The 10937-nt window shown below is 40.4% G+C and overlaps 1 protein-coding gene across 2 annotated transcripts in view; it reads right to left on the bottom strand.

The window, feature by feature from the left end:
- The window catches only part of MEGF10 (multiple EGF-like-domains 10), a 179865-nt gene that overhangs the window by 127948 nt on the left and 40980 nt on the right, over nucleotides 1-10937 (bottom strand). For both annotated transcript variants that reach the window (XM_010846328.1, XM_010846327.1), the window contains exon 2: nucleotides 4112-4244. In XM_010846328.1, the coding sequence (XP_010844630.1) occupies nucleotides 4112-4227 (116 nt within the window). In that variant the 5' untranslated portion in view covers nucleotides 4228-4244. The remainder of the gene's footprint in view (nucleotides 1-4111; nucleotides 4245-10937) is intronic.

The raw sequence follows: 10937 nt of genomic DNA, 5'->3' as shown, positions 1-10937 counted from the left end.
CATCCCCTGCTCCTTAGCACTACTTCTTTGGATAATACCTGGGTTGGTGTTTGAACTCAGTTAGTACCCCGGCTAACAGTCCACACAGCCATGTTCATCTGCAGCTGCTCTTAAAGTCACAGAATGGGAAGGGATCTTCTTGATTGTCTAGTCCAGAGGTCCCCAACCTTTCTGGTACTAGGGACCAGTTTCGTGGAAGACAATTCTTCCACAGACTGGGATGGGGGCGGGGAGGGGGGAAGGTTAGGGGATGATTCAAGAGCATTACATTAATTGTGCACTTTATTTCTATTATTATTACATCAGCTCCACCTCAGATCATCAGGCTTTAGATCCTGGAGTTTGGGGACCCCTGTTCTAGTCCAACCCCATTTTGATCACAAATAAGCCACACTGAGCTCCTAGTACTAGTGGTCAGTCTAGAGCCAGCACTTTAACACTAAGACCCCCAGACACCATCCTGTACCTCTGCTGCCTCTCAGATATTATAGAACATCGAAAGCTTCTAAAGCAAGCAGTGAAACTGTGGTATAAAAACTGCAGGTCCCAACTCTACACTATTTTCAGGCTCAAGATGCAAAACCTTTTATTTCCTGCTTGTTTGTTTCATCTTCTCAAACACACTGAAAACATATCATCACCATGATTTTAACCTATTAAGTATTATTTGGGGAGGAACCCCAGCAAGATTTAATTTAAGGTCAAAGAACAGGGTAGGGGAAGCCATCATCACTTGGACTCATTCCAAAGTGGTTAATTACATTTTATCTGCCGAAATTATCCTGTTACTTTAATCAAATATGGTAATAATTATCATTTCTTATCTCTGCTCACTTCAGGAATGCAGCTTCAATTATTACCACTCCTGTGTCCCACCCCCAAGGGATTGGGCAGAGAATGGTTTATCTTCATTTGTGTCTTCTTTAGAAGAAACCCTCGTAGGTGGAAATACTTAAACTCACATAACAGGGAAAGGAGATGGGGAGAAGGGACAGATGATTCATAGAGTTATTCATTTTCCAAAGGGATGCTATTCAGAATTTCTCTAATAACAAGTATCTCTTATGTATTTTAAATGATTTGATTCTCCTTAATTTTACTTTGGGCTTCCCTGACATCTCGGTTGATAAAGAGTCCACCTGCAATGCAGGAGACCCTGCTTCGGTTCCTGTACCGGGAAGATCCTCTGGAGAGGGATAGGCTACCCACTTCAGTATTCTTGGGCTTTCCTTGTGACTCAGCTGGTAAAGAATCCGCCTGCAATGCGGGAGACCTGGGTTCAATCTCCAAGTTGGAAGAGCCTCTGGAGAAGGGAAAGGCTACCCACTCCAGTATTCTGGCCTGGAGAATTCCATGGACTATACAGTCCAAGTTCATTTCAGTTTTTGAAAATATAGGAGAATCTGTCACCTGCACCTTTATCTTATAAAACAAATCCTACTTTTCTTTAACCTTTCTTCCAAGAATCGTTATCTAGCCGTGTAACAGAAAATTTATCAATGAGAAGATTGTAGCTGTCAACTTTTTCTTTTTAGTAGTACATAGCAAAAATATAGGCAGGAGAAAAATCTCCATCATTTTCCTATTGTTTCACATTGAATTTCCTTCCCCATTAGTATTTTCTCAGTTACTCCAATCACTTGTACAACAGTGAAATTATGTTAGGTTTAGAGTCTCCCCTGCTCACCACAACCACAGAAAGCCCACAGGCAGCAACAAAGACCCAGAACAGCCAAAAATAAATAAATTCATTTGTTAAAAAAAGAGACTCATGCAAGACTCATGCAAGATCATTGGACTCCTCCATTGGAAAAAAAAGGGTTATTCTAAGCCAGTACCCTTTCTTATATTTAATAAGGCCTTTTTGTCCATGACAATTATAAGATAGGGCAATGTAAAAACAAACCAGAGGAAGTGTATTTTTCATGTTTTATTTAAATGAAAAGTTAAACATTCATCTAGGCCCGTATTTCAAATTGGTCTTATCAACACAACGTGACAAAACCACATGAATCTCTTCCCTGTCACATCAACTCTCTTCCTTTTATCTTTCCATATGTGATCACCGACCCAGGAGACGTGAGTTTGAGCAAACTCCAGGAGATAGTGAAGGACAGGGAAACCTGGCGTGCTGCAGTTCATGGGGTCACGAAGAGTCAGACATGACTTAGCAACTCAACAACAGTGTCCAATGACACGCCCACTCTTCCACACAGCAGGTTCTAAATCTCAGCCTTTTCTGCCTCTTTCACATCCATAGTTAATGTATTACCAAGATCTCCTGATTTTTATTTCACAGTACCTAACAAATTTGATTTTTTTCTCCCATTTCAAAGCTATCATCCTCCAAGAAGCTCAACTACCAATGGACTCTCCCTTTTCTAAATTTGATATGTTCTTATTCATGTATTCATCAATTCATTTTTATTATTATAACCCTACTTATTATGTACTTTGCAGGTGAAATGTTTTATGGGAAGGTCTATGAAAATTATAAAGATAATAGGCATTCCCTCCCCTTAAATTCTGTGTAATATAGTTAATATCAAATATATATAACTTTATTACATATACATATTTCCACTTAAAGTTTCATAATGATAGAAGACTCTATTGATCAATCAGGAGAATACGTTTTGTTACCCTGCCATAATACTGCCAGCAGAGATGGGGGTGAGCCCTCGCTGAAAACTAACACTGTGAATGAGGAATCAGTGTGCCCTAGAATAATTCAGCTGCCATGCTGGAAAAATTCTGAGCTTTGAGCATCCTTCCAGTGGGTGACAGTGACTGGGATGTATGCTCTGTGCTGTACTCTTCTTGGTACTGAGGGTGACAGGAAAAAGAGGCTAAGAGTTTAATGTCACTGCATTTACAGCTATTACAACTACATACTACTCTCTAGTACTTGACACCTTCTATTTGTTTGAAAAATCTGCAAATGCAATGTTCATTTTGGATAAAGAAACATGTCCACACTTTTTTTAGGAAGATAAGTAACAGAGTGAACTGCATTTGACTGCACTTCAGTATCACTAGATAGTTTGTGCTATTTCTGTATTCCAAAAAGGACTGTAAGTTTACCCAGATCTGGAGACTACATCATTTGCTTTCATATAATGTAGTCAATCTTGCCCTCCTCCTGTATTGTATCAACGCTAGACTTACTGGGTACAGTCCTTAGTGGTCTGCAGGGCACTGGTTTCAAACTACCTTCCATCCTAGAACGCCTACCAATCACTGTCATCCACTGGTCTTATTCAAGTCTTCAAGGACATCTCAGGTGACACCACTTCCATGCAGCCTAGCCAGTTACTCCAGAAATCAAGTTTTTCCTTTCAGGTCACCTACCACACAACTTTTTATGCCATCCATTTCAACGCTCTAGGACATTATTCCACACCATCTTCACTGCTCTCTCATTGATTCCCATGCGTAAGTAGGAACTCCACCATAATCCATATGTCCATAAGTTCAGCTCCACCAAATCATTGCAAATAGATACAGAGCAGAGGTAAGACCTCAAGGAGATCATTTTAATTGATCTATGACTCTATAATGTTTTCCCCTATTTTACAAATACACCTCTGTTAGAATTAATATCTCAAGCTTAATATACATAACATATACTCTCTAACGGAGAAGGCAATGGCACCCCACTCCAGTACTCTTGCCTGGAAAATCCCATGGACGGAGGAGCCTGTTAGGCTGCAATCCATGGGGTCGCTAAGAGTCGGACATGACTGAGCGACTTCACTTTCACTTTTCACTTTCATGCACTGGAGAAGGAAATGGCAACCCACCCCAGTGTTCTTGCCTGGAGAATCCCAGGGACGGGGGAGCCTGGTGGGCTGCCGTCTATGGGGTCGCACAGAGTCGGACACGACTGAAGTGACTTAGCATAGCATAGCATAGAATACTCTCTAAGACCAAGGTGAATTATACCATCTAATTTATTACATATAATGAAAGATTTTTACATGAAATCAATTTTATAATCTCTTCTCAGATTCTAATTTTATATGTTGTACTGATATTGATAGCATACAAAGGAATCTATCAGAAATTATTTCTCAGACTATTGAGAAATATTATTTCTCAAAACTATTACCTTTCCCAGTGGCTGCACACATTGGGATCTTCAAGGTTCAGAGATGATGCCATCCTGATCCAGTGGCATAACAATAAACAGATAAAGCCCGGGCATGAGTTCAAGGAAATAACCATTGTTCCTGAAGAACAACCTACGAGAAAAAGAAATTCAAATTAAAAATGCATTAAAATGACCCCCAAAGAATTCTTTTCAGTATGGTAACTATAAAGCGCCAATTGTCACTAGGGCTGAAACATGAATAATGAGTTTTAGATTTAAATAGATGGGTCACCAGCTTTCATGGTCCAGGAGAGAGAGATATTTCTTATGTTGTTAGGATGGCCACTATTTTGTAAATTACTAAAAAGTGCAAATCATCATTAATTGCCACTATAACAAAAGACCTTCTCATCCATGCCAACCGACATTAAAGGAATCTACCAGAACAACTCAAGGCAACACAGGCTTCCAGATTCTCTCAGCAGGCATATTTCCCTTCTGGAAGGAGAGGGCACACAGAGGAATCTGGCCTCCTTTGTCCTAGAGGATAAATAATGGAACAGAAGGTCCATTGACTCAAGAGAGAGGCACCTCAGGCTTAAACTGAGGGTCATTCAGTAATTCATTCGATGTTCACTGAATGGCCACTCTATCCTAGGCACCGTGCAAACACGGCACTTAAAACACAGATCTAGTTCTTGTTCCTGCCCACTACGATCTTCATAATTTAGTAATCGTGACACACATTTCTTATATTTAGTGCTTCTGTCCCACCATCTGCTGAACAGAAACTAAACCAGTTGTTTTATAGAGGTTTCTACATAGGTGTACAGATAAAGAGTGTAAAGCTGTTTGGAGGTCAGTATTAGAAAAAAATGAACCTGGTATTATTGTTGAGAGGAGGAAAGACCAAAAGAGGAAAAACAAATAGCAAAACATCTACAAAAGAGTTGGGCCCACAAAGGAGATAGAAGAGGAAGGAGAATGTTCAAGGCAGAGGGGACAGAGGTGAGGGAAGATCAGGCACACTTAATGAGCTCAAATTAGCTCAGCTGGAGAAAGATATGCGGTGGGGGGCACATCACCATGGATTTTATAAGACATGGCAAAGGATGTGAACCTCATCCAAGGATTACAGAGAGCTAGGGAAGGGTGCAGGGTGACATTAGAAATCTTACTGGCTGCAGGGGGAGCATGAACTGCAGGTGCAGACTATTAGAGGGAGGTCAGGTGAGAGGCAACTGAGGGTGAAATACGGAAGTAACACTGGGGTTGCAGGGAACTGAGGGAATCTGGGAGTTTTTCAGGAGGTGAAATGGACAGGATTTGGTGACTGAATGTGGGAGTCAGAGCAAGGAGGGACGCCTGTTAGAGCCCCTTGAGTGGCGGGTGAGCCACTCATGGAGATGGAAGCACAGGAGCTCTCTTCCTGAGAGGCAGGGCAGGGCCATGGTGGGGGAAACTTGGCACTTAATGAGGAGGAAAAGTTTGTCTCACTATATAAAATGGCTTCATATAATAATTATAAAAATAGACATGGAATTAGAAATAGCTGATCCAGGACCTCCCTGGCAGTTCAGTGGTTAAGAATCGGCGCTTCCAATGCAAGGGGTGGGCAGTGCAGGGGGAGAGGGGAGGGTTGATTCCTAGTCAGGGACGTAAGATCCCACATGCCACGAAACTCCCTCCAAAAAGGTGATCCATTTGCAAATTAAAAAGCAAGCAAGCATTAGCCTTCTTGTTGGTAAACAAGTGAAACTAGTAAAAATGGACCAGATTATGGGGCCCAGCAGTAACTTTCTGGGTGAGAGCTGGCATTCTGAAAAGTTAGACTAACTTTCCACACCATGAGGTTACCAGGTTTTAGTATCTGGGGACAATATTTATTGAGTGATAATCTTGGGGTTTTAAAAGGCCAGTTTATCTTAAATAAGTAATAAACAACCATACAGGCAAACACTGAACCTTAGGTAACAGTTTATCCTTCAAATTCAAGAAAACAGAACAATGAAGAAACATTAAATTCTTTAAAATCAAAACTGTTTATAAGCACAAGTATATATAGCGTATTAGTACTGTAGCCCACCAGGCACCTCTGTCTATGGGATTTCCCAGGCAAGAATACTGGAGTGGGTTGCCATTTCCTTCTCCAGTTATGACAGGTTATCTATCTCTGATCCACAAAGGCTAAAATGAAAGAAAATGTTTGATTTGGAATATGGATAAATGTCATGAATTCACAGGATAATTAAAATATAGTGTAAGCCACTATGAGAAGCAGTAAAATCTTTAAAAGGGGGATTCTAATCATCACGAAGTAATTCCAACATACAAAGCATAAATGACTAGCCAAAATATGGCTTATAAATTAATTCAAATCACAGATGTTTCTCACAGGCTAATCATCATGAAGTTGTAAAATCTGAAGCTTAATGTTATATAATTACAGAAGCTATTCTGCTTAACAGGAATAAATAAAAAGTAATAATGATGGTGATGATAAACAACAAGAGCTAACATTTCCTGACCGGTTACTGTGTGCTAGGCACAGTACTGAACCTTTCATGTGAATTATCTATTTAATCCATGCAGTAACTTAAGTAGGCATTTTTACCATCCCCATTTCACAGCTGAAGACACATCATATATTGTTAATGTTTTCTTCATCCATCAAAAAAGTAATCCTTTCATATACTAGATTTGGTTGTAACAAACAAGCATGGCAAATATCTCTGTCTCATTGCCTTATCTATACCAGGTAAATATTCTGTTTCAACGAAGTATGAAGTATGCACCTTAACTTTCATCCTTTTCTCAGAGACAAAACAAGAGCCAGTCAGCAGTAATCTGCCATCCACTCACAAACAATTATCCCAAATTGGAAAGTCTGTATCCTGAGTCACCATCTCAGCCTCAACCCATCCATTTCCCAATTAGAAATGTTTAGTCTGTACAACGTTGGAAACTGCTGGAAGCAATGAACCAAACTGCCAAGAAAAGGGAAGAGTCTGTTCTCTTTGAATGCAAAAAATGTTAGCGTTAATTTGGTATCTCTTTTTGCTTTGCACTTGATGCACTCCCCTGTGAAGGCTTTAACCTTTCTACAGGGATGTCGGAGAAAAAAAAGAAAAAGCAGAATTTGGTCATCTCCTTAGTGCTTCTGAAATTCAGCACAGAGAAAAATCAAACTGCATTGCAAAGTTGCTGGTGGTGTTCATGGAAGGGAAAATATCAGTACATTTATAACAAAAGTGAATATATATAGCTCAGCCTTATTCCTGAAGGATTTTCCAAATCAAAATTAGAAAATTAACTGAGTTTTAGAACAATCTACATTGAAGTATATAACGTTCCAAGCAAAAAAATTGCTAGATCAAGAAGGGAAGGTGCAAATTCACACAAAGTGATTAAAATCACTTGAGCAAACAATTCAAATATTGTACATGGTAGAGGGAGAAGACATTTCACAAATGTGCCAATGAGCTATAAAGGAGTGTAGAAATGCAACATTTCCCTGTATTCAGAAACATGGGCGGTCCTTCCTTTTGTTTGTCTTGTCACTGATAGGCGATCAAAACAGGTGGATAGGGCATCTCATATACTCTCTCCCTATTTGATTTGTTTTCTTTCATAGGCTTTGAGGAGTAAATGTGTGTACCTTTCTGTCTTTGTGTCTACCCTGAAGGAAGAAAGTTCCATGAACGTTTTTCTTCATTTCTCTTTTAAACTGTATCATCTTGTCTGAGACTATAATCTTTCCACTTTAGGGTGTGCATGAAAACAAAATACAATCCTTTAAAAATTGCATTAGTTCAATTGAAAAAAAAAAAGGCAACACAGATATGTTTTCTTGGAACAAACATTTTAAAAATATTCAAAACTCTAAATTGGGTGTTAAACTACCCCTACCTACCCAGGCTTTGCCTTCAAATAACGTTCCTTGTGGTTACGTTTAACAAAATTTTAAACATAAAAAAATAGTCATTTGCATGAACCCCCTAGTGTCAAACTTGATTGCATTCCATATCATTCACTTAATTATGATGGAAAAATCAAAACAGAAAATCAGTACAACTGATTAGCATTGCTAAGTGCTCCTGTTAGAAAGAGGAAACACAGCAGGCAGAGTTAACTCTTACCACCTACTCTGAAGGCAGGCTTTGTCCATTCTGATACAAAAACCTCAGTAAACAATCAGGTTGAATAAAATCATCACAATGGATGAGTCTGCGTTGTGATGACAGGGAGCAGTCTCTCTATCGGTGTGTTAGGGAGAAATAAATAACGGGGCGTTGACTTGCTAATTTATTTTAGCAACAACAGAAGGATAAATGATTCCAAACAATTCTTTCTGGCTTGAAAATCTATCTCCTTGCGAGAAACATTAAGTGCACACATAGAAATAATGTGGGGGCCCTCACCCAGTGTTTTTTCAAGCTCACTACTGCAAGAAGATCCAACCAGTCCATTCTGAAGGAGACCAGTCCTGGGTGTCCTTTGGAAGGAATGATGCCAAAGCTGAAACTCCAGTACTTTGGCCACCTCATGCGAAGAGTTGACTCATTGGAAAAGACTCTGATGCTGGGACGGATTAGGGGCAGGAGGAGAAGAAGACGACAGAGGATGAGATGGCTGGATGGCATCACCGACTTGATGGATGTGAGTCTAAGTGAACTCCGGGAGTTGGTGATGGACAGGGAGGCCTGGCGTGCTGCAGTTCATGGTGTTGCAAAGAGTCGGACACGACTGAGCTGAACTGAGTGACTCTAAAATGCTCTTGTAGTTCTCTAGATGAAGTGATTTATTACAAACAGCCACATTCTCATAATTTCACACCCCTCCCCCAGGGTACCAAAGAGCCACCTAGTCCACTGATCACCGTATCATGTTATCTACAAGTGTTAAAAGTGTTAGCTGCTCAGTTGTGTCCAACTCTGTGAAACCCCATGGACTGTAGCCCACCAGGCTCCTCTGTCCATGAAATTCTCCAGGCAAGAATATTGGTGTGGTTAGCTATTTCCTTCTCCAGGGGATCTTCCCAATGCAGGGATTGAATCTGGGTCTCCCACATTACAGGCAGATTCTTTACCATCTGAGCTACCAGGGAAGCCCTCATGTTATCTATAAAGGATGTATTAACTTTACCTTGAACCACACAGAAAGGCTGCACAGATGAGCTGTGTTCTTCCTGGAGCTCTGAGCCTGTGAATAGCATATCAGAGGTCCAGCTTCAGGGTATTTAAGATGTCAAAAGAGTAATGCTTGCCCGGTTGCCCCAAGAATAACCTCAGATGAAAACTTCCATGGAAATACTACTTCACTGATCAAAGGAATCCTTGAGGCACTGTCCTGATTTCTATTTTCACCATCCAAAGCTAGTTATTTTAACAACATTTTACTTTACTCAAGCGTAACTATTCACTGGAGGCAGTACAATGCTATCCATTTTTGTCTGGGCATCCTCACGTCATGTTGCTAACATCAAATACCACACCCAAGATATGCTTCTAAGTCAAACTAAATCACGTTGCAATGGCAGCCACCCAGTGTTCCTTGGACGCTTCCAAAAACAAAAGGTAAATGAGTGTGGCTATTAACATTTAATAAAAGAAAAACATTCTCAAGTCCTATTTTATAAACTTAAAAAGGTTTCATAATCAACCAAAAAACAGATAAATAAATAAAAACCCCTATACATTAGCATGAACTGGGTATTCTGGCATTCACTGAGCACTTTACATCAAGCAAAAACTGGGCAAACCCCTGAAGATGCCAGCCACTGAATTACCTGAGGGGGCTCACACCACACGCAATGAGGGGGCCACAACAGACCATCTCAAGCAACAGCCATGATTAAGGATTAAGACTGAAAGAGCTGCTAGGGGAACACAGAGGTATAACCTTACCTACTTAAGCATCCAACCCCACAGATGTAATTAAGTGGCATTCAGGGGGAGTTTAGGGGAGGCCATGGTCACTGCTTATCATCAACTCTGGAAAGTATCCTACAACATCCCTATAAATCCGTGTCCTATAACATATGGGGGGAAATCTACATACAATACTCACTGAGGATCTAAGTACAAGCAACTATGAAGTATTACGTCTTATAATGCATGGTCTCTAGCTTTAATAGTTCAAAATCTACTAGGGAGAAAGATTATAAATAAAATTATTTGCCAGATGAGTCACTGCAGAAAGAAAATGCCAAGAGTTTTAAGAGGAAAAAAAATCAATGTAAGCAATGAAGGCTCATGAAAGAGGTCAAACTTAAAAGGAAGTTTTCAAAAGGAAAAGAACTAGAAATCACTGAATACACCCCTCACACCTCACACCTCTCAGATGTAATTTCATTGGCTGAGATTAAATGCTTTACCTGAAATCAATTAAAACAGAGTAGTGATTTAAACCGGAGAAGGCAATGGCACACCACTCCAGTACTCTTGCCTGGAAAATCCCATGGATGGAGGAGCCTGGAAGGCTACAGTCCAAGGGGTCGCTGAGGGTCAGACACAACTAAGCGACTTCACTTTCACTTTTCACTTTCATGCATTGGAGAAGGAAATGGCAACCCACTCCAGCGTTCTTGCCTAGAGAATCCCAGGGACGGGGAAGCCTGGTGAGCTGCCGTCTATGGGGTCGCACAGAGCTGGACACGACTGAAGTGACTTAGCAGCAGCAGCAGTGATTTAAACAGGCTGGCTACCGTTTGTAATAGGCAGGACATGGAAGCAACCTAGATGTCCATCAGCAGATGAATGGATAAGAAAGCTGTGGTACATATACACAATGGAGTATTACTCAGCCATTAAAAAGAATACATTTGAATCAGTTCTAATGAGGT

The sequence above is a fragment of the Bison bison genome, unplaced genomic scaffold, assembly GCF_000754665.1.
Source record: "Bison bison bison isolate TAMUID 2011002044 unplaced genomic scaffold, Bison_UMD1.0 scf7180017864235, whole genome shotgun sequence".
Taxonomy (NCBI): domain Eukaryota; kingdom Metazoa; phylum Chordata; class Mammalia; order Artiodactyla; family Bovidae; genus Bison; species Bison bison.
Note: the sequence above shows the minus strand (reverse complement) of the source record. Positions and strands in the feature narration are given on the sequence as shown.